Raw genomic sequence first — 24,771 nt, 5'->3', positions numbered from 1 at the left:
ACCTACCCTTAAAATTACAATAATAGGAAATGTGGCACTATTTGCTTTTTCAATGCTGGCACCCATGAGCAGGATTTAATTGAACAATGCCTGTGAAAAGAAGGCCCGGTGCTTCACCTGCGTGAGATGATTATTGCATCCATGTCCGTGCTCTATGTGAACTCGGTAATGAGCCAGAAATTACCAGGAGACAGTAGCAGGTTGGTTCATTATCATGCATTCTATGAAGAATCAGTGACGGGGGTTGGGGGGTCCCAGAGGCGATCTAAGAATGGAAACAGGCTTTTCTATGTTGCTTCTGTCATCCTTATGGGGAAAACCAAACTCTGAAGATGTTCTTGGCTAATAGCGACAATGAGAAAAGAAACCGCATTGCCACATATAAAATACATGACAGTGCTCCTACCTAAGCAAAGCTTAGCAGTGGCCTTTTCCTTAGGATCACATCTGACTCTGAGTCATAGCTTCAGCTGCAGCAGGTCTGCATGAGAGGAGCCGTGGTAAAAGGAATGTGCGTGTATTGTGCAAGAACATTCATTGATGTGCTATTTTTGCCCACATGAGGCACAGATTAGATAATGAAAAGTGGGCATATTCTGTATGGGAGAAGCATACAGCTCAATACACTTTTTCAAATTCAAAGGATTTCTGCATGCACAGTGTGGAAAGAATAATGTCTATTGTGATCATTGTACATTATTCTTTACATTATTGCATTATTACTTCCATGGCTTTAGCCTCACACAGCTGTTGTGGGCTGCCAGTGTTGTGAAGCATCTCACCAGAGAAATGGCTCGCCTGCCAGATGTTGGTTAATATGTTTGTCTGTTGATTATAGCTTGTTTGAGAGCTGCTGCAAATGTCCTTGGTGCCGGGTAAAAAAATGTTTGTCATGTATTAGCTAACACCTGGGACAATTTCCAAAAGGAAAAAGCAAAAGAGGTAATGTCTTACAAGCCCCGTTTTTTTTTTTGTTGTTGTTGTTGTTTTTTGTTTTTCTGCCTGCCCTGGATTTTTTAGGAAAGATAATGATGATGGTATTTTTAGGTGGGGATAAGAGAGGATATTTGCGCTGACATTGGAAACACATCTGATGTTACTTACACTAAAATAAGTCCCTAAAATTCCCCACTGAGAATCCGACTAATGAAATTGTACTAGGTGGGGTAGAAGCTCACAGCTCTACTCTTGAGAAGCAATTATGATTAGAAATATGGAAATCTGCTAATTAAAACCAAATCAGCAGAGTATACATGGTGCGGGGGTTTTCAGTCGAGGGTGAATTATTTGTATGAAATAAAATGTTTAATGTGAAGCGAGAGGCAAGATAGCGAGCGTTTGAGTAGGTAGCGTGACGGTGTTTATCAAGTCGTAGCTGTTGCAGGGTTTCTTTTGTATGACAGGAGGAAAATTGACTCGTCCCCCTTACTTTCCTAGCTTGCTTGAGGACATTGTTCGTTCATTACTGGCTGAGCTCCAGTGTTTTTGAATCCCAGAAGGCTTGTGATATTTACCAGACAGGACGGCTTTGAAACTGTCATGTGCAGCGAGAACTGTAAAAGCTCTTTCCATTGACCTGTATTTGTTCAAAATAAGTTCACTTGGTTCTTCGAGGCTGGTTTAATATACACGCAGGAGAAGCCTAAAACATGCTTCAAAATGTGTTGATTTTCTTATTTTGGCTTTAACGCGTCAGGTTAATTCCGAACACAACAGCAGAGGTCAAACGTCATTTTTCACAGATGGCGTCGAGGCTGCTATAGCAAAGTAGCTGGAATATCTATGGACAGGGGGGGCGGGGTAGCAGAATAAAGGACACCTTAAAATGACATTCCCGCAGTGCTGAAGATAATTTGCACTGAATCAGTATGAACATAATTTATATGAAGTGCACATCAAAAGGTCACAGTAAAATAATTGTGAGCCTTTCGCTGTCAAGCCTCGGGACAATTCATCAGGACACATCAAACAGGAGTGCTGCAGCCACTTGATTTAAACTTGGACGACCGTAAAACAGAAGACAGGGAGGAGTGTGACCAATGTCTGTATTCTTGCTCTCCTAATATGTGCATTGAAAGACAAGTAAATTCTCCTGTGTACATTCTGAACTCGTTCCCAGCACTTTGTGCACAGTGACACATGGCCACCTACAGGTTCCATGGGGAATTTGTGAGTAGTTGACTGTTTGCAGATTATTACAGCTTGTTTTTCCACCTGCTTGGATGTCATTTCCTGCTTGTTAACCCTCCATTAGTACCCCTTGCTTCGTGTCCACTTAACACAAGCACTGCTAGAGAGGTCTGGGTTTGAGAGGCTGTGTCACACCTGCAAAAGAGAGGTTGTCCCAGTAATTACATCCTCTCATGCAGAATGCTATTGTCTAACTTTTAATAAGAAGCCACTACCATTTTTTTGTAAAGATTTAATACTCCCATTAGTGAATCATAATCTTATCACGTTAAAGAGGCTACATGCTGCTATGACCCTGGAAGTTGTGATGTTTAGCTTCAATAGGATCTTATGATCTGTTGTGAAGATCAAGATGGCGAGGGATTCTAAGATCCCCCCTTTTATCTTTTATTGTAGAGATTAACCTTATCCAGAATAGGGAAACTGGGAAATACCCTAATGCATTTTCACATATCACATGCTCTGAAAACAATATCATTAGTGTAGAGTTCGTCAGAGCTGCCCAAGATGGGAGGTACCAGTCAAGTATTGAGGTAATCATAAGACACTTACATAAGTCCTCTATAACACAGGACTTAGTGCATGTGCTATTGTCACCGCAGGGGGTGAGTTCTGGATCTCATTGATGCTTTTTGCGATTGTAATTGATAGATGTAAACACTATCTTTACACAAAAAAAAAAACAAGAATCTGACATTTACAACATATTACAGTAACTGGCCAGGTTTACATAGCTGAAAATGCAATCTGGGATAGCTTCTTTCCCAGAGCTATCACCGTAGTAAATAAGCACAAAAACAATTGAACCTATTCCATACCGTCACTGTCATTATATTATGCTGCCATTCATACTGTCATTATATTAATGCTGCTATCCTGTATATATTGTACATACTATTGTTTGAGTACTTACGATTGTTTTTTTTTTACTTTTTATATTTTACATTTATATTTATTATTGAAACTTGCACCAAGGGAGTGGCACTCCAATTTCGTTGTACTCTGTACAATGACAATAAAGGCTATTCTATTCTATTCTATTCTATTCTATTCTATTCTATTCTAAATGCCTTATTCAAGTTACGTTTTGGTCTTAATGCACTGCACAACTCTATCATTTAAATTTTATACAGCTGAGTACAGCTTGCATGTCTGCCAAATGGGACCATATAAAAATAAGCACCAAGTTATCCACTAATGTAGCTCAATTATCTCTCCACTCTCTGAGATACTGTAATGCCCAGTATTTCCTTTCAAAGCCTAAGTGTGAAGCCTCAGTCACACAGGAAGTGTCTAGCAGCAGTGTGACGTCCACAGAAAGTCAGTGATATTCAAGCAGAGACTGGTGAAACTGCTGGCGACATCAAATGGGCACATTCTAAGGTCAGCTTTGTTCATTTTCAGAGATTAAAGCGACGTTGAATGACAGTGCAGGACACCGCTGATTGACATTACTGGGTAGTAAACATAGTACTGTGCAAAAGTCTCGAGCCAGCACACTTTTATTTGTATTTCGCTTCCAAGGAGGCAGTAGTTTATTAAAATGGCCTTGAATAATAGTTCAAGGCTTTTTAAAGGTGTTTCAAAGGTTTTTGTTGTACTTTTTGGACTTTTTGGACTTTTTTCTATCTAAGCCACTTAACACGGATCTGTGAATCATTCAAGCAGAGAAAAGACAGCTAACTCAAGGTATCAAAGGTATAAGTCTACACATATCAAAAAGAATCATTGTTACAAAATCTTACAAACAACTGTATCATTAAGCACTTACTTAATTACTAGTAGCCTGTTGTAAAAACACTTTTTTTTAGTTTCTTTAGTCGAATCTATGTGAAATACCAAATTTAACAAATGAAAAGGCATAAAATTCTATTTGGCATTCTCAAATCTTGGCATTGTATGTAATGACATGTAGTGTGTCCTTAAAATAATTGAGAAAACCAGACAAGTGGAGGACAAAAGCTGTCAAACATGGTGGAGCATCTGTTATAGTTTGGGGCTGCATTTCAGCCAGTGATGTTGGGGTTCTTGTCTAAATCTATGTTATTATGAATGCAGAAAAGTACCGTCACTTTTAGAGCCATCATGCAGTACCATCTGGAAAGCATCTGATTGGCAGTGGCTTCATTTTCAGCATGACAATGATCCCAAACACACTGCCAACGGCAGTAAAAGCACACCTGGATAGAAAAACACACAATCACACAGTGGAACACCATCAATCATGAACTGGCCTTCCCGCAACCCAGACCTTAACTTTATTGAAGGAGTGTGGGATCATGTTGACAGAGAGCAGAATGAAAGGCAACCAACAGCAACAGAGAGCTTTGGAATATCATTCAAGAGGAAATAAAAAAAATTGCAAAAACAATTAAGAGTTGAAGAACTCTATTTATGCCTTAAATAGTATATTTCCAATGATGTTTTCATGAAAGAAAGTGCTGGACTAGAGCCTGTAATGGCTACTAGCACCCAACCATCAGTGACAAAGCAATACACAATGAGCAAATCACTTCCAGAGGGGACACGGCTTAAGGCAGAGCCTGAGTCTGACAAGCAGATACAGGTATTGTACTGAATTTGTGTTGGTCAGAAGAAAGTTTGTCTCTCAGTTTCACGGGTGATGCCATCCATTAGCCATGGTCATGATATCTGGGTAGAGACTTCAAGAATAACACTGGAAAGGAGCCAAAGAGTACTTTCTCAAGAGTTTGCCTGCACTCACCCGTTAAGTATAACCACTGTTCTTTTGAAAATAGTGAGTTGTTTTGACAGGGTGCTTCCTGTTGAGAAATCTGCTGGGTCTCTTTCCATGACAACATCCAGGAAGATTTTGCCATGGTATTACCTATCAGGATTACCACAGAGATCCAATATCCAATAAATCACAGAAAATGGATTAGCAAAGAGCTTTGATCATTCACAGTATAAATATTTACTCTGAATCTCTACAGGCATCTGTCAAGCTCTATAACTCACAGTCTGATATCCCTGAGACAGTCGAAGGGGCCTGAGGAAATGAATGCAAATTTGTAATTACACTCCAGCTCAAGATTTGGATCGTTTGGTAGCCATCAGAACACTGGGATGCTGTGTTGTTTTGATGGTTATCAGAACAGTTTTCATTTCCTGCTGGACTTTTTTTTCCCCAAAAAAATATTTGTATGCATTTCTGTGTCTCTGTGTATCTCCCATCTTGGTCAGTATCCCTGTCTGAATCACAACTCAACTGAAGATTAGTTTACAAAAAGGCAAAAAAACAAAAATGTTTAATCCCAACTAAACCTGCTTAGCTTAACCTAAAATCTGATTCCAAAAAGATAAGAGCCCGTTTAACCTGCTCACATATTACCTATTATTAAAGCTGTATTTATAACACTTCTCTTTGTTTTTTGTTTCTTTTTTTTTAAGGCGTCTGCTCATTTTGCCCAAAATAAAGAATCCTCAAACTTAGATGAGCAAAAAAAGCAGTGATTTTTCTTTTTGAAAACTGTCTTTTTCAGTAAACTGGTATAACCCCTGACAATAGGGCTAAATAAATCTGTACCCCCGTGGATGAGCTGGACTGTAGCAATGCGGGGTTTTTACATTCCAGTCATGCTTCTGTGCAAACAGCAAATAAACGAAGGCCTAACCTTGCACGCTCCCATGGAGAGGGCCTGCAATGAAATTGCATATAATCACAGAAAGCAGGGTGCAAGTGCCCTGGGATTTGCTTGGGATCAGTGCTCAGAGATGGGGGCTGGAAATCTGGACGCTAGGAGCAGTCAAATGCATCAGTTTAAGTTCAGCTACAATGGTGGAACATTTGGAAGCAATCTTTTATATATTTTTGGTTGAAACCATGCGGACAGAAAGCCACATTTGTTGTCTGTCTCTGGCAAAACTATTGTGTAAGTGATTAGTTATTTTCTGATTAATTTTAAATCACAAACTTTAACTTAGGGTTAAATGCACCGAGTGTTTCTGGCTTCACTTTGGGCTTTTTTTGTTATATCTGGCTAGCCTGGAGTCCCCCAGAAGAGACAGAGTGAGGACATAAGACGTGAAAGGGAGAGGTTGGCCCTCTCTGTTTCCCAGAGGGCATACGCAATTTTCAGCTCTAGTGAGCCAGCTCTAGGAATACCAGCATCTGAACGCAGAACAATACTGAAGCTCATTTAGTCATGTCTTCCCATGGTAGCAACTGACTTGTCACCTTTTTTTAAATAAAAACAATTTAAACAAAAATAGCAAATTTAGGATTACTGGACCCACTGACACACATTTAATTCTCTGAGTTGCAGAGCACAAATTACAACAAACAACAAACTTATTTTTTATTACATCATCTGTGACTGATTATGTTAATCCTTTAAAAAACTTTACAGAATAAGTGAAAAATATCTGAATATTCATCTGTCTGAGGTGCCACTCATGCTCTGATTGGGCTCTGTCGGATGCAGTGGTACCTGACTACTGTAGTACTGAGAGTTGCAGGTAAGCTCCATGATTGATAGCTATGCTAAGAGTGCCACTGCTGCTCTCCCCAGGTGACGACAATTGAACTGCTGCTCAGCAGGCTGCAGTGCCAGTATGTCTACCAGTCACACTACAGCAAAAACATCTTGCTTCTGTTCAGTAATGGCTTATTAATGTTCCTCAATTCTTCTTAAGGAGCTAAGATAAAGATGTTTAATGAGGTTTTCAGCTAAAAGCACAACAGTAAAGCGAAAGTAAATAAATGGGTTTCCTTGGAAGGGGTGTCTAATGGCTTCCTTTAAATAAAGTGATGCTTTTAAACCAAGTCTGGGCCCCTAAGTCTGCTTTTGGAAAACCATGGCTGCCCACATTGAGCTTAAAAAGGATTTGTGCATTTTTAGTTGACTCTAGCAGGGGCCCAGCTTTCGCCCTGTTGTGGAAGAGATTTCAGGTGGGGGACATAGCTTATGGCAGCTAGAGGTGGACAAAGAGCAGCTAGGGGAGTTAACTGTCTCAACAGTGCTATGACCATCTATACTGATCCCCTTTACTTCTCTAATCCACTTGGCTGAAGCAAGTCACAAGTGTGTCCCATTTGTATTGTTAGTGTTTTTGAATGTAAATCGGTGGACTTAAACATTTTATGCGGATTAGACAAGCTTAGCTCCATGCCTAATGCAATGATTGGGGATTTCTGGCACAGCAGATAAGTGAATGTTCACTAGTTACTCACTGGGCTCAACGGTTAAAGACCTTAGACCAAAATGGCAAAGTCTTGAACAAGACAGCTTTCAAGCTGGAGAAGCGTCACAGAGAAATGATCGGATTGGTCACTAACCTTTTGTTACATTAAACTGTATTCAAGCAAAAAACTTGGATGTAAAGACTGCTTAAATGTAGACTGAAGAAAGCTGAATGAAAGGAAATTTGGAAGAGAGCTACACTACTTTATATGATAGAGGATTGTAGGTGTGTGTTCTTAAACAAATGAGTGAGACAGATTTTCCAGTTTGTCTACACTTTTCAGATTTGGCATTTATCCCCGAAGAACAAACAATTTGATTTTCTGTCTTGTGTAATTAAATTCAAGGTGTTGTATGGACAGGGGTATGTGTTGGTGATTTATCTAGCAGTTTTCAGTCAAATATGCTTTGATTTATATTTACTGCAATGTCAAGAAACGTATTGGGTAACATTAAGGTTGGTTTTTAAATCACAGCAAAAGAGTACCACTAATACCTGAACCTTCAGTTCAGAGGCTGAACAAAGTTTGAGTACGTTAAGGTGTTTGCGTAAAAACACTAAACAGGTCACCAAGTGCCATAAAACCTGCAAAAAAGCAACTGAAATGACTCAAAGAATTTTGACGCACCTTAAGACACATCACTCATAATTTCAAAAGACTCTAGCACAGTATGCGCAGAACTGAGCAGTGCTTTTAAAATCAAAGCAAGGTCTGAGTTTAAGACGAGTGTTTAAGATTAAAAGGGAGAACTAGTGGGTGACTTGGGAATCCAAAGAAGTTTATAGTGCTGTATGAAAAGAATTTTTAAATGCAAGTTGGAAAATGTCTTTGAAGTTAAAATGCTAGCTCAAATTGTCAATAATTCCTTTTAAAGTTTTCATTGAACTCTTGGTAACATGATGTGTGTAGTGTATAATCACACAGTTCCTTGCTCTTTTTAAGAATGTATGCAGCAACCCTGCCTTGGTTTAAAGGAATAGTAATTTTAAATAAAACATCATTAGCTAATATATGGGTTTAGAAACACATGAAGAAGACATGAAAGGACAATAATTCAAGCCCCAAACTAGTCATTAGGTTTTACGGTATTAGTTTGAAAGTGTATCCATCAAGTGTTAACACCTAGTAAGCTTTAATCACTGGGGATTAATAAATAAATACATTTTTATATGTACATGGTTTTAAAAAATAGCAAAGAAAACATTACAGGTATGTTGTTGCATGTTTAACCAAATTCAGTCCAGTTGGGACCACAACAGTGGCATAAAAATGGCTATCAATCATCTGCAGCAATTAAGATTTAGAGGTATGGCTTTGTCCTGAGGCCTCCCCTCCCCCTGACATACACATACACAAAGATCTCAAAGATAAAATGGAACAAGTATCAGTGACAACAGACATGACATTAAGTGAGAGATTGTATTGTAAGGGGGTTGCAAAGCAGCTTGCAGAAGCAGCAGCAAAGATGAGCTAAACTCTATGTGGGCTCAGCATGTTCTATTTTACCACTAGGATGTTCAAAGATGTGTTGAGATATGCACTGAAGCTAGCAGGCACTGAGATCAGGGGGTTTCAGAGTGAGTTTGACTCTTGACTGAAGTAAAATTATGTTGTACTAGACATTGGTTTAAAAGGAATAATTTATGAAAGTTATTTATCCTTTGTTTATATGTGCATTAAAAAGGATTTGCTTATTAAACAAACAGTCCTATATGTGAACATTTCTATTACCATGACCATGTCGTCATCCATCTGTCCATCCAGCCATCTTCTTCTTTCCGCTAATTGACTAAAGACATGGTGGAGCTGGAGCGTGTTTTGAGCTATCACAGGGGGGAGAGGCAGGGTGCGTCCTGGACAGGTCGCCAGTCTGGCACAGGGTGATCTGTCATCATGATATCCTCATTTCATATCCTACCTCGATTTATTTTTACATATCTTATTATTCAGCAGTCACTGATGTGCATTAGGTTTTTGCCTCTCAGGGACCTTTTGGGTTTTTTTTCTCTATAATGAGGCAGGTGTCTAATGGGTAGATGTTATTCATGCGGTGATTATGAAAAATACAAGTGCCTGATACCTGTGCTTCCAATTATCAAGCTAATTAGTGTGTGGCCAAAATTGCCACTGTTATCTGATGAATTGCTTTTAGGAGGGCTAAAAGCTAGTTTGAAACAGAAAGGGTCATATTGCCCATACTGATGGTTTAGAGAAACATATTTTCACATTTTTGTAATGAATCTCGATTATCATCTGCTCTACTTGTACCATTACAGGTTGGAAGATGGCATCGCATCTTTTGTAGCATTCTGAAAGTATATTGTGTGCTGATAAGTGCTGCTGTCATTTGCTGTTTTAATTTAAATTTAGTGCCAATCAGCACATATTAATGTATTTTGGATTAGGTACCTTGACTATATGTGAGAAAATACTTGGCTTGCTAAGTTAAGTTAAAAATAAGTTACTGTGGGTTTCTCAGCTTTCACAGTTGAAAAGAAAAAAATAAAGTGCATACAATGTATATGCATCTAAAATAGTCTTTAGCTAGCTAACTAAAATGCTGAAGCTATCACCGTCATCCTTTGCACCTTATTACAAATCTTCTCTCTTTTGTTCTCTTGTAGGTTCCATCTGAGTAGGAGGTGGCAACAAAAGACCAAATGCCATGGATGCATTCAATTTCACATATTGGAATGCCTCTGAAGGCAATGACACAGAAGTTGTGGAAGAGAGCGAAAGCGCCTACAAGACTGTGGAGGTGGTGTTCATCGTGTTGGTGGCTGGTTCCCTCAGTTTGGTTACAGTTATTGGAAATATCCTAGTCATGCTTTCCATCAAAGTTAATAGGAACTTACAAACTGTCAACAACTACTTTTTATTCAGCCTTGCATGTGCTGATCTCATTATTGGACTGTGCTCGATGAACTTGTACACAGTCTACATAGTGATTGGCTACTGGCCCCTGGGGCCAGTGGTGTGTGACTTGTGGTTAGCATTGGACTATGTTGTCAGCAATGCATCTGTCATGAATCTTCTCATCATAAGCTTTGATAGATACTTCTGTGTCACCAAGCCCCTCACCTACCCTGTCAAAAGGACCACCAAAATGGCAGGAATGATGATTGCGGCTGCCTGGGTCCTGTCTTTCATCCTATGGGCGCCTGCTATTCTCTTCTGGCAGTTCATTGTGGGTGGGCGGACAGTGCCTGAGAAGGAGTGCTATATCCAGTTCTTTTCCAATGCTGCCGTTACTTTTGGCACAGCCATTGCCGCCTTTTACCTACCTGTCATCATCATGATTCAGCTCTACTGGCAGATCTCAAGAGCAAGCAAGAGCCGTGTGAAGAAGGACAACCGGAAGCCATCCGGAGCAATCCCTGAATCTATCTCACCAGGCCAGAGGAGAAACAACACTCCAAAATCTAACAACAACAATGTACCAGGGGAAGATGCGGGGCATTCGCAAAGCCAGAATGCTGCTGATGGGGCAAACCAGCATGACGGAAAACTCCAGAATGGCAAAGGGCCGTCCTCAACCACTGCTGAGGGAGAAACTGAAGGTGATGATGCAGCAAGGGAGAACTGTACTCCTGGAGAGGAAAAGGAAAGCTCCAATGACTCAACATCTGGCAGTGTGGCTGCTTCCAATCAGAAGGATGAGGAACCAGCACCACCCACAGCCAACTCCAGTCTTGAGACAAACCAGCCAATCACACGTCAGCGAGCCAAAGCAGGGGGCTCCAAGCTGACATGCATTAAGATCAAGACTAAATCGCCCAAAGGTGACTGCTACACACCATCTAATGCCACTGTTGAGATTGTCCCAACCTCAGAGCGGCAGAACCATGTGGCTCGGAAGATTGTGAAGATGACTAAGCAACCTCCAAACAAGAAGAAGAAAGCAGCACCGTCACGGGAGAAAAAAGTTACCCGCACCATAATGGCCATCCTGGTAGCGTTTGTTGCCACTTGGACTCCTTACAACGTGATGGTGCTTATTAACACGTTTTGCTCTAGCTGTATCCCCAACACAGTATGGACTATTGGTTACTGGCTATGCTATATCAACAGCACCATTAATCCGGCCTGCTACGCCCTGTGCAATGTCACATTTAAAAAGACATTCAAACATCTTCTTCTCTGCCAATATAAGAATATTAGGTCAGCCAGATAAACACAGATCGCTTGGCAGGAACCACAGATGGATGAGTCGTGTGTCTATGATTGTGTGTTTGTGTGTGTCATCCATGAACATGTGTATCTGTGCCTATGAAAGAGGTTTGTAAGCATCATAAAGACTGCAAGAGTACCTTTGCCATCATTCAGCCATTAGTTTTCCAAATTCTCTCAATAACCGGTTGTAGCACTTTACACAAATTCAACTGAAGCCAGTTGCATTGAGATATGTTTGCAGAAACAGTGTAGATAAGAAAGGTTAAAAAAGGGTTACTGAATGCCTAAAAAAGAAAAGGGGGTGTAAAGCAAGGAGGAGGAAGTGAGACTGATCCAATGAAAAATGAACAAAGGTAAAGAGCAGAGGAATATCTCTGCTGTAAGAAAACACAAGAAATCTTCAAAATGGGAAAATAGGGCTGACTGAATTTACAAACATCAGAAGTTTGAAGTTCAGAAAAGATACCTGTAGATAACTGTAAATATCACTATGTAATTATGTGTGTGAGTGCAGAAGTAGGTGCGTGCTGGCTCTGCATTTGTGTGCACACGTGTGGCCCTCTGCCTGCCTTCTTTCTGTGATCATCATCATGACACCTCCAATCACTCACAAAATTTGTACATTAAAAAAAAAAAGCAATTAAAATCCACTGAAGCAGCTGATAAAGATTGAAAATACTCAACAGCAAAACTTAATTTGAACCAGTCAGATAAATCCATTATTCTGCTAATTGAGGATGGATCCCCATTGAGGATGTAAATATGCTCGTTCACATCAGTGATGGATGGGAAGACTATTAGCGCTCATGTTTGTTGAGATGAAAATGGGACCAGGAGACAGTTGCTGTAGCTTAGTGTAGCACAAATAATGGAAACAAGGGGGAAATGGCTGATTAACGTGCTCTGTCATTTAATCTGCACATGTAAATGCAAACAGCAACGAGGAGGAGGATCTTAGAGTAGAGCGCTTGCTTCTTCAAATTGAAAGAAATCACTTGAGCTGGTTGGGAATGCCCTGCAGACCCCCAGAAAGGTTCAAGGTAATCACCAAGGCGAACAAGATCTGCACAATTTTGAGTTGACTGCCACTCGGTCCTGGATCCAGATAAGAGGTAGAAAATGGATCGGACTGGATGTAAAGAACAACATGATGTTTTCTGAGGGTCTATGTATGATACTACCTTTTTTTGTTGTTGTTGTTTGTTTGTTTTTATCTCGGGGCAGTGCTTTTTGTCTTGCTGTCAGTGTGAGGAAGTCACTGCACACAGTCAAAGAGTAGTCTCAAAGAGTAGTCTGTCATATACCATTAGAAGGGATAACTAAATGGCTGTAGATGAAAGGCAAACAAACAGACCCAACTGCAGTAGCTATAAAAAATAAATTTAAAATGTGGCATAGCTTGCTCAGTCGCTCTTTTGTCGCTCATGACAGCTATGAAGAAATGTGTTTTTGCTGTCAAGATATTCACCGCTGAAATGAAACTTCCTTCTCAGTGAGTGAAACAGGTGGTTGGAGCTCAGAGCTGTTTTTTCTTACCGTCTGTGGGAAGGCACTTTGAGTGGGAGACGTCATCTGATCATGCTGATTAGTGGATTGATGTCACAGCGTGCTCTGTACTGTACTGATGATGATTGCGATTGCGAAGACCTAGGTGTGTGTGTGGGGTACGCTTGTGTGTGGCTGTATACATGCGGAGTTTGTCTGTGCACTCCATGAGTGGAGTTTACTTCTGATCACAAGTCATAGACTTGTGATTTTTCTGTTTTAAAAAAAAAGGGCTATTTACACCTTTTGTGTTTTGTGACTTTTTTTATTTTACTACTGTTCAATTATTATAAACACACACACTCATATACACACACACACGTACACTTGTGTTAATGAAATGAAAAATGGAGAAAAATATATTTTTCCAGCACAACATGTTCTGTGTGCTCATACATGTCATCCATCACTTAAGCCTCGAGATCCTCGTTTATACTAATGTGCGCTCACCAGTTGATCTGATTAATACGCAGGAGAAATTGCCACGAGGATGTTGCCACATTGGCTGGTAGGTGGGCTTTTTTTTGCAAAGAATTACGCCTGCACCAAATAGCTACTCAAGGCTGTCTCCTTAAAGAGAAATCTGGGACAGATCCTATAATGAAAACTCACCATGAGGCTGATCAGATTATGGGACGATGTGGAACACCTACATTTGAGATTAAAGATTGCCCATTATACGCTCAGCTTGCTACAAGCCCATGCCCCACTTAGTGCTCCACTCAACCCTGATCCTGTTATAGTCTCTTACTCTTTTAAGGCCATGAATGTAATGTACATATAAATGTATATTTATATAGTCATTTTCATATATTATTTCATTGTATCTTTCATTTTTCTCAATGTATCACCTTATTTCCAGCTACTACACCACTGATGTATGCTCTGTTCATTTCAAATCAGTCCATATATATATTGAGACTTCGAGCAGCAGTATGTATTCTGCCACGATCGGGTGGGGATAGGGGGAAGAGATTAAACAAGAAGGTCAAAGCACAAAATTACAGTGCAGAGGAGAGTAGTGAAAGTTTGGAGTTACAGTCTTTTATGGATATTTTTATTCAAATGACTTTCAGAGACATTAGAAGGTTAGAAATAATGATATTTAGTTCAAATTAAAATTTGCCTTTCATCAAAGAATCATCAATTTTCACATTCTCGCAGCCATTTGACAATCTAGTGGCCAATTTGCCTAGATAATCTGGAAATATGTTACACCCCATGTTCCTTGAAGCAACCCTCATAAGTTAGATTGACTTGATGGCACTGTTTAGGTGTCATACAGTCAAAACTGTTCCCGCAGCTGCTCAGCAGGTCTGGGATCCAGTGGTTTTGCTGGACTCTGCATCGTAGACAGAACACCCGCTGACTGCCTCTATTCGCAATGAAGTGATTGCCTGCCTTGCCCAGAAAAGCCTCACATTTCTTTCAGCATCCATGAAAGATGGCATCAAGGGCTCCCACAGCATCTTTCCACTTGTTCTGCATCTTCTAAATCTTCTTTTTCACCAAGACACCTGAACTATAATGCTCTGATATAGGTCATTGTGTCTTAGTGGTGCGTTCATATGTATTTATCTTTTAATATTGGCACAAAATGTTTTGTCATTCTTTTAAAGTTCTCAGTAGAAATGCAAAGTAGTGTAAAACAGAAAAAAAATAAACCACCTCAGAATTTTGCTTTTGAGGTTTGAGCAACAGAAGGGAAAAAAACCCAACTGTTCCATATTTATCTAAACACCTCCAGCAGGAACTCAGACGTCCATCAGAGCAGCCATCCTTTTCGATGATAAGTGGAGCCATGTCTGTCTGACATCTGTCACACATCTTAGAAGTGAGTAAAGACCCTTCCAGAATAACTAATCTTTGCTAAGCTGTCATTTGAGTGATACCAGCAGGAGACTAAGTGGCTCACAGCTCAAGTGGTGGTCTAGGGGTCTCAGCTTGAGCAGCTGTGTAGGTGTTTGATGGAAGGCGATGGCAGTTTATCACCTCCCGGAGCGGGAAAAGGGCAAAATGCATCCAACAAAATAAACGTGTGTACTTTGAACATTAGGGCCATTAAGCCATTTCACTCATCCTGGTCTTGTTGCCACGTTGTCAAACACTTGAGAACTAAAAGACGTTCTTGTATTAGGGCTTGACTGGAAATGGTCAAAGTGGGTGGGGGTTAGGTGAGGAATGTACCCTTATGACAGAGAGAAAGTGCAACACATAGTGACAGTGAAAGAGTACAGCTGTCGTCCATATAACGGAGAAAGCAAGCTGATGGCTCCAAGGTGTTCGTTGTACATGTGAAACAGCAGATAATCGTGGTTACGAGAGTGAGACATAGAAAGGGCGGAGACAGTAGGGTCTGTTCAGTGACAAAATCCAAAGCTAGAGGATCACACCGCAGGTGGACCATGTTTGGAGAAGTCCCAGCCATTCTCAGCAGGTCAGCCAAAGGTTTTCCTGCAAGAATTTTAGTGTCCCGGTCCCAAACCTGCCACTGTATGTAAACAGAGTGACACGGCACCGTTTACTGTCGCTCCTATGCTTTTATTTCATCTCATTCTCATGCCGTGCAAACGCAATTCATAGTTTCTCACTGTTTTCAAGCATTTTAGCATTTTATCAGTGATTTCAAATGCATTTATACATACCTTGATGTCCATGACCAAAATAAACATAGTCTCTCTCTATATTGTAATAGTCATCATATCGTGTTGTGCCGTCAGAGCTAGCTGGGCTCCTGTCCATACGGCTTATGTCAAAGGGCTACATTCCTTTTTTAACCCTAGAACACTATCGCTATAAATAGTAACACGATCACTAATGCCGGGTGATTTATACCCGGTATAATATAACCAATGAAAAGTAATCAAATATATCAAAATATGACAACACATGACAAATTAGAGTGGTCTTCTTTTACTTTCAACTGTGCCATGTCTAACAAAATGAAAAATAAAACTCCTAAAACAAAATAATGACTCTGGAAAGCTGGTCTTTGGTCCACCCATTCCTGGGACATTTGAGACTTCCCTGGTGATGGCACAGGCTCCTCGACACGCAAACAGCTTCAGGAGAGAGAAATCATGTAAATGTATTTTCTCGGGTGTAAATCACCCAGCGATAGTGTTCTAGGGTTAAGGAGTACATGTGACACGCAACGTTTATCAGAGACAACTTTAAATTTGAGGTTTCTCTGGCTTCACTCTTGGGGCCGTTGCTGAGAATAATCTCAACAGTCTTGTGCAACCAAGCAGATACGAAGACGCAGCAGCTTGTGCATGCTGTGAGATTTTATTCAGAGACTGAAAGTTTATATCGCCGGATTGTACAGAGCAATTTGAAGTGCCTTATCCAGAATGACATAAACAAATTGCTCTTTTATCCTAAAATCCCTGTTGCTTCTTCAGAGTGTCTGGCCTGAAAGTTGTGGATCGTGCTGCTGTGTGATGCACGTTAAAGAGCGTGTTTGTCAGCCTTCCTGATTTTATTTATTTATTGATATTATTTTGCCAGCTCTGGGCTACCATCACTATAAGTTTTAGGTTAACAGGAGTCCCCTGTTTCGACTGAACGAGCTAAAGAATTGAAATGATGTAGAAATGTCCACAGCTAAATCAGTTTGCAGGCACAGTGGGCTTTTTTAGTGGACTGCCAATCCTTTATGTATGTATTCTAAATTGTCTTCAAAGGCATTGTACTTTTACATGCAAAACCTATGTGTGTGTCTTTACGTTGAGATCAGGGGTCATCATTCATTCGTGTGTGTCTGTGTGTGTGTGCATGCACCTTGCTGTGTGGTGGTTTATTTTTTTTCTAACTGGCATCCTCAGCATGAACTCGTCAGACTGGATAAAATATCATAACGCACATCAGGACAGATTCAGGCAGAGTGATTACCTATTTCTTTGTCATCACTTCTTTCTCTTTCAACAGCAAAAAGCTTCCAAAGACTCACTGAGACACAGAATTCCATGGAAGAGACATGATATACATACATTTTCTATCACATTTTGTAAATCTGAACCTTTTATCATTGTACAAAGTACAAATGTAGTATTACAAATTAGAATTTGACCAGTGTACAGCCAGGGTTTTTGGTTTTTTGGGGTTAAAAAATGATTAATAAAAAATCTATAAAGATGTGAATATTATAAACTGTGTTTCTAAGATTATATAACTGCAAAGGTAGAAGGTATAAATATGTGCATTTCTGGAGTGCGTCATTTGAAGAAATGGATTCTTGCCTTGGGAACTGAGTGACTGAATCCAAACTTTTACACAATGGAAAAACGTTCCAGGGGATTTGAAGAATGACTTGTGCAGCCAGAAAGAGGAAAAAAAAAAAAAAAAAGAGCAATCCCCAAGAAGGGAAACCGAGGATGGGGACAAAAGCTAAAACTAGTTTCAGTGTGGCCGAAAGCTCCGAGGCAAGGGTTTCATTTTGATTTCACCTGTAAATTTATAAGGCTTCACACTTACCTTGAGAAAAAGGTGGTTCACCTGCTCTCTTTAACATCACGGGAAAAATGTGTTCTGTAAAAAAAAAAAAAACTAATGTGCTGAGGGTTTGAGTTCTATGACCTGGTCTGAACTTCATGGGTCAGAAAACGTGTATTTAAAATGGAAACCAACTTTTAAAAAAAGCAATCAGTAGCCTGCTGCAAGTGTTAAATGTACATTCAGGTGTTAATTTTTCATTTGCTTGTATATGTAGGTGCTCACTGTGTACTCACTCACTGTGGCTTGTGGCTTCTCTTGTAATAGGAAAAATAAATTTATTGTTTGCATTGTATATATCTATATGATATTACATTATATGTAATTCAGATGCAGTATATTTGAAATGTACATACACGATTAATAGCTATTCTCTGAATGTTTCCCCTCGACAATCCCTCGTTTATTCTCCCTCCCCTCCCCCCACTATGAAACTCCCTGTACAGTAACAATGGTAATATTTTTTGCTTTGATGCATTCTTGATCGATTATCTGTTCTGGACAATGAATCTGAGTGTTCTTATCACTGGCTACCTATGACACTGTAAGATGAACTGCATTAAGTGGTTACATTGTGCCATATCCTCTCGGAATGAAATTCGAATAAAAATATACGAAACGTGTTTGAAATTTGGAGGTTTTTGATTAACGGGAAGCACAGGATGAAACACAAACACTGTTGGCGTGTTTTCTAACTTTGAATTTTATTTTATGCATTTTTAACTTTTGGAAATGTACCAGGAAACAGAGAGGATGTTAACTCGAAGGGCTACCACAGTGGGGACTCGTTTTTGTTTGTTTTTTTCGTTCTTTTTTTACAACCAAGAGATGGAGAGTTACAACCAGTGAGTATAATAAAGTGAGTACAACAGGGCAGCAGGAGAAAAAAAAAAACTATCTTATGTTTATTCGGTGCTATTTGACAGGAAGAAAAAGAATTATAATTAAAGTGAGCCACAAATTGCAAATTCATGACTTTTTTTTTTTTTTGCTCAAATTAATTGAGTAAACATTTTCATAGCTTCAGTTTTAACAAACCGACTTATTAAGTCTGGGCATGGATCAAAGAGTTTTCCAAATTAGGGTTATGCTATGTGAAACTGTAAGACAAATCCTAAGCAATTTGCCCTTGAGAAAATAATTCTAGACATAACATCATTAAGTGGGAATGCGACTAATTAAATCTGATTATTTATCTCTATTGTATTACATCCTCTATTGCAACATACAAGTCTTTCTCCTCAGGTGCTAGAAAGAAGTAAAAAGTAAAACGTGGTCACTAAGAGTCATCTTCTGACTGATTTTTGTCAAAGCTATACGGGCTCCTACAGTCAACCTACAGGACACGTAAAGAGGAACCATGTTGAAATAGGGCCGTCTGTTCCGCTGTCTTCTTCCTTCTTCACCGGCTCAAACAAGCTCATCAGCCATTTGGGTGCGCTCTCGCTTCTTGCCTTCCTTCTTTTGCTTCTTTGCATCTGCAAGGATAAAAAGGTTAAAATTTGATAGTTTCTCTAAAAGTTTTTGTGAAAAGTTAAGATAACCTGTGCTCGGTAACAAAATGTATTAACTGTATGAGTTTTAATCTTTTTTTCGCCAGAGTTCACATTTTGTGCTGTGACGATTGTAGTTCTGTGCTCTCTTGGGGATTGATTTGGCAGCCTGGGTTGTACCCCATGAAAAACCACCTTATCAACTTGCCGCAACAGTGGCTTGGTACCTGGCTGCCATGACAGGAGCCACAGTGCATGGCTCTCCTTTCTGCTTTATGGCCTCTCCACTCTGGTAAACAGAAATAGAGCACAACCCTCAGAGGTTTGGACAGCTAGCTTCTGCCTAGCTGTGTGTTGGTCATTCAGCTGTGCTGTTTATTTTTGTTTGTATCTGCGTGGCTCCATGTGTGTCTATCTCTTAGCCAAATTGTTGGTGTCTTATCATTTTACAACTTTGATGTTTCGCATTTTAGCGCGCAGATGTTATATGTCTAAAAGTACCACATCTAACATCTGTGCAAATGGTTGTTTGGCAGGAAAATGGCTCATTTCATTAGAACATATTCTGCCAAGTCATACTGGGAACATTACAGGTGGAAATAAAACAAATCATGACTGAAATTCACTGGACAATAAATACAGCCATTTTTTTTAATCATGTGCATATAGAGACAGGAAAACAATTCATGGCTCTCAACTGACTTTGCTCTATATGAAGACTGCTTTTGCAAAAAAATAGAAAAAAGGGAAGAAAATGCCTAAAAGCTACAGTGTGGTGTGGTGCACTACCACAAGGGTAAAGAACCCAGAACTAAGTTTTGCAAGCTGCTGAACCGAAAAACTGAGCCTTAAGGAGACAAAGTGGATACAGGCAATAAAACAAGAGACCTCAGAAGGACAAATGACAATTCTGTGGAATCCCAATATTCGCTCTGTTTTGCAGCAAGCATTCTGTCAGTGAGAAGTAAAATGTATAAATGCCAATTTAGGACTACTATATTTACTTCAGGCTAAGCCAAAGCATTTTGAAAGTGTGCAGCAGCAGTGAGCTCCAGAGTTTTTCCTGGCTCAGAACAGGGCTTTGGGTGGTGACTATGTATGTTAGCAAAACCGGCCTGTGCAAATTCATCTATTTCCTTAGCCATTTATCCAATCCAGGGTCACGGGAGAGCTGGAGCCAATCCCAACAGCTATAGGGCAAGTACTCATCAAATGTAATGTCTTCACTATGAGTATTACATAATACTATATTGTGTCCAAAGACATGCAGTTAGGTTAATAGGTGATTCTAAACGTGTGTGGTTATCTGTCTCTCTGTGTAAACCCTGCGACAGACTGGCGACCTGTCCAGGGTGTACCCTCCCTCTCACCCTATGATCGCTGGGATAGGCTCTGCGACCCTTATAAGGATAAGCAGAAGAGAATGGATGGATGCATCTTAACAAATCACAGCTCTTAAAGAGCAACATATGTCTAGTTAGCAATTTGGAAGCAAATGTTACTTATGTGGAGAATTCAGAGAGCTATGAATATTGTGCTTGGAAGCGTCTCAGCAAACTGACTTAGCACAATAACAGGGCCTTAAAGCCTTATTTAAAAAAAAGATTCAGTCTTTAATTGTGCGCATATCAAAGCTTGTTTTAGAATACAGACAGTGCAGTGGCATCTGCACTCCCTCTCAGCAAGAAAGTGGTTTTTGAAAATGCTACAACCTAACCATGAGTCTGTCAAGGTAGCCGCACTGCCGTGACTCATCTGGACACTTCAAAGGAACAAAGCCATGCTTAATATTGTTAGTAACACCTGTGCTTTCCCCACGATGACAAGTTAAAATGGCTGGTGTGAAAAATGCACATGGATAATGTTGAATAAAAATAATACATTTTGCTCCTTCTGCACTTTTCATCATCCTCTACATGTTTGAAGTTCTTAGGTGTTTGGCATGTCTAATCTCTGACTATAAATCGTGTTTCAAAGTAAGATTTGTCCAGCTTAGGACACGTTGAACGGCGATGTCAGCCATCTGCATCCAAAGCACATGCTCTAAACAAAAGAAGTGACTTGGCAAAGTAGAAAGTGATGGTGTGTGATGAAAATGACTGTCATTATAAGATGTCTGGAAATCCAGCAGGGACAGTAACATACAGAAAAGCTACATTGTGATTCTGTATGCATTCACTTTGTGCACTTTTGTTTGGAGAGATTGCCTTAAGAAATTATCTTAGCCTAATAACGTGCTGGCAAGCAGTTCTAAACTCCGACAAGGCTTGCTTTACCAATGAGATTCGAGCCGCCTTTCAGCCTTTTAACATTCTCAACGTGCACTACCAGGAAAAAGCCGAAAATCTCTTCTTGTCATCTCAGTTGCAAACTTCCACTGGCATAAGAATCTTGACATGCAAAGCGCTCTCGCCCCTGCAAATACAGAAATTACTCTTCCATGCCATTTGTTTACTTGTTTTTTTATTTGTTTCAATGTTTTCTCTCTCTTCATCTCCCTGCTGTTTTGTGTCAGCATATTTTGCTCCCTGGAGAGAGAGAGAGATGGAAGAAAAGGATTTATTGTCATGCTGTTCTCTCAGCTCCATATATGAGATGTGGACTCTCATGCCAGGTTGGAGTACTTTCTGCTGCATTTGCACATTGCATGACTCTGCTCCTTTTTGCCTCTGACACAGACTCATAATCAGACCCTTGCTGCCTTCTCCAGCTCGAATCTGCCCTGAGCCAAAACACAGTGGCTACATATTTGCACAAATTTCAGGCTTTTTGCATTCACTTAATAAAAATGCACATATTAAAGTAAAACTTGCATATTAAGTTAATGATATAGGATAACTGTAAACTATTTATCTACTTTATACTTCTGCTTCACAGGAAGAAAATGATACTGCTCCACATTATTGAATCACAAAGTAAAAATTAGCTCCGCCTCAATGAAATGCAATGTTACTATTTGACATCCACCTTTTCACCCTCATTTGATCAAACTTTCTGTGTTATTTTCTAATTAAAACATTATTCCAACAGTAGCTAAGGACACAGTATTATCAAGTTTTTTGTTTTATAATTTATTCTAATTGTTTTGCTTCTCAGACTTTCATTGAGGTGGAGCTGCTTAGACAGCTAAAGCAAGAGAGCTGGAGTATGACACTGATGCACATGCCATCGGTGTCATAAAAAAGAATAAAAAGGCATTTTATTACTTATTACAACTTTATCAATTATAAAGTTTGACCACTCTCAACCTCAGTTTTCGCAGCTATGCCTCTTCGCCTTTGGGAGGCAGTAATCCTGAGTGCAGTAACACAACCATATGTGGCTGTGAATGCATGTCTTTGACTTAAAAATGAGGACACCACCTGTCTGTTCAAGACGAATGGCAGAAGCAAATTCACTCCAAGAAGATCCAGAGATGCCAGATTTCTCCTAACAAAGCCTTTTGTTTTACCTGAAATCAACTTTGGCATGCAAAGACTCCCTCACGCACTGCTCTGTGTGTTGTGCTGAAAGAGAAGGTGGGGACCTTGAGATTTCTACAGGTATTCATAATGTTTCTGTCAGTCTTTGTTCTCTCTTTCGCTCCAGAGGGTCCGTGTTTCACCTGGACTAGACAGCAAAGACACGCAACTCTGGATCTCAGATTGCTCCCAAGGTGCCTCTTACCATTGTCTCCTTCAAAATCTGCAAATGACAGATGCTGCCGCCACAGCAGCAACCCTGCTGCCCTCAGGGAAAACCCGGCTGCATCTCCTAAACCTAAAGTGGCTGGTCAGGATTACATATTTGGCTGGGCAGACATGTTCTCCCAGCTGGGGGTTAGATGGTCGCTTCTTTCTCTCACTTTGTCTCTCTAAGGCAAACATTTCTGTGTTGGTTTGTTTTTCAGGGTCTTTTTTCCCCTTTTCATAAGCCCTCTGATTCTGCTGCTGTGGACTGTATCTCTGCCATCCCCTGACTCACAGAGTAGAGCATGCACAATTCCCCCTACCATGTGAACCTTATTGTGCACAGCACCCCCTCTCTGTTTCCTAGTAGCTCCCCTGTTTCCCAAGGCTTATCTTCCAACTGGCAGACATGGGATATCACACCTCGCACAGATATCGAGTCTCTCTTCCCAACTGCCTCCCTTCATGTCTGCCCCTGTCATCCTTGCTCTGCATCTCTTTTGCCCTCAGCTCTCACACCTCTTAGGTTGTCACACCGCATCCGTGCATCTGGCTTTAATTGATGTGCAGGTATGCGGTGCTGCACACATGACTGCTAAACAAATAGATTTTGACACAGTCACAGACTGTATTTAAATACATGCTGCACTTTTTTACTTGCGCTGCGCCTTGAACTGATGTGCAGTGATATTGTCTACATGTTTAATGTGGATATAATCAAGCATCTCTAAACGATTGATAAGAATTTAATGAGGAAGTCATATTTGATTTTGTTTAATTATGTAAATTAATCATTTGGTTCCTTATGAAACACTCAAACTGAAAAAAACCTGCATGTCCATAGTTGCACAGATAGATGAAGGTCTGAGAAGTATAAATGAGCACACATTCAATTTCACATTAAGTAAAATATTATTTTGAACAAAATGGATTCAATTACTTTCTATACCTTCTAAACATAAATCCACATACACCTTTAAGTGTTTAAAAGTATCATATACTTGCTGCAAAGTGTGAGAGATGGTAAGTAGAGTGCATCTCTTCAAGATGTTCCTACTGTCACAATGTATTAACAATGTGCTACCAAGAGAAATGCTCAACTGATCCCTCTTTTGAAAGTCAAATAGCGTGTGGCAAAAAATCTTAAGACAAACAGTGTTGCAGACAGATGTGCAACATTTCACAGCACTGCAGCGGCAGACGTGTTGCACTGAGAGGGTCTCTCAGAAGTGCTCACATTGTCTTATCTTTGCAGAGCGGGACTTCGCCTGACTGTGGTTGTTTGATAAAGCGATGGTAAGGTTAAGTAAACTGTATGTGCAAACTTCATGTGCACGTGTGGCATCTGGGGAGTGTGATAAGGTTGCCGTTTATGGCCACTGGCAACATTTTGTACTCATTATAATCCTGTTTGGACAATGGAACATCCTTGTTTACAAAACTGACAAAAAGCACCAACTCATTTGGAATGAATCGAGTGCTTCTCATCAACAGTTTTGCCTCAATTTTTCAAGCAGGCAGGGATATATTGTAGATATTCCATGTTTCTTTCAGATTTTCTAATTACCTTGTATCTTATAGCTCCTTAAATGTTCTATAAACTGATTAATTCTCACATTCTCTGTGAAATGGAGGCCAAAAGTATTCCTCAGTTTAGTGTCTTATACATGACTGAAGAAAGCTAAAAGCTTGTACTTATAGCTGAATAATGAGTTAACCTATTCACCCTTGCTTTAACACTGTCTTTCACAGCTCCAACTTAGCACTTAAGTAGGAGGGTTTCCATCATACTGATGGCAGATTGAATATAAATTTGAATCACAGCTGGCTTTGCCTCGATTAAATCATTTGCAAGGGTTTGCTGGATTTAGTGGAGATGCAATCAGTCTGAGATGTGCCGGAGACAAGATAAATATCTCCTGAATTTACACAGTTATTATCACAACGAGGATAGAATTAGTTCATTCTCCCAAATACCTTGATACATACTTTGTACTACTCT

The 24,771-nt window shown here is 39.9% G+C and overlaps 2 protein-coding genes across 2 annotated transcripts in view; one reads left to right on the top strand and one right to left on the bottom strand.

The window, feature by feature from the left end:
- Positions 1 to 10,052: 10,052 nt before the first annotated feature.
- chrm2a (cholinergic receptor, muscarinic 2a) lies at positions 10,053 to 11,570 on the top strand. Its single transcript, XM_085375910.1, has one exon. The coding sequence runs from the start codon at positions 10,062 to 10,064 to the stop codon at positions 11,568 to 11,570; it is 1,509 nt and encodes a 502-aa protein (XP_085232036.1). The 5' UTR covers positions 10,053 to 10,061.
- Positions 11,571 to 18,703: 7,133 nt separating this feature from the next.
- Positions 18,704 to 24,771, bottom strand: part of ptn (pleiotrophin) — a 58,872-nt gene continuing 52,804 nt past the window's right edge. Inside the window, exon 5 of the mRNA XM_085375979.1 lies at positions 18,704 to 19,086. Within this exon, the coding sequence (XP_085232105.1) occupies positions 19,019 to 19,086 (68 nt within the window). The 3' untranslated portion in view covers positions 18,704 to 19,018. The remainder of the gene's footprint in view (positions 19,087 to 24,771) is intronic.

Source organism: Diplotaxodon limnothrissa, linkage group LG17 (genome assembly GCF_057381915.1).
Source record: "Diplotaxodon limnothrissa isolate DT_005_m linkage group LG17, D_limnothrissa_male_GT1.1, whole genome shotgun sequence".
NCBI classification, from domain to species: Eukaryota; Metazoa; Chordata; class Actinopteri; order Cichliformes; family Cichlidae; genus Diplotaxodon; species Diplotaxodon limnothrissa.
This window is presented reverse-complemented; position numbering and strand designations above follow the sequence as displayed.

What these genes read in the sequence shown, in the direction of transcription:
- chrm2a (XM_085375910.1), top strand. Translation starts at nt 10,062, where the DNA reads ATGGATGCATTCAATTTCACATATTGGAATGCCTCTGAAGGCAATGAC.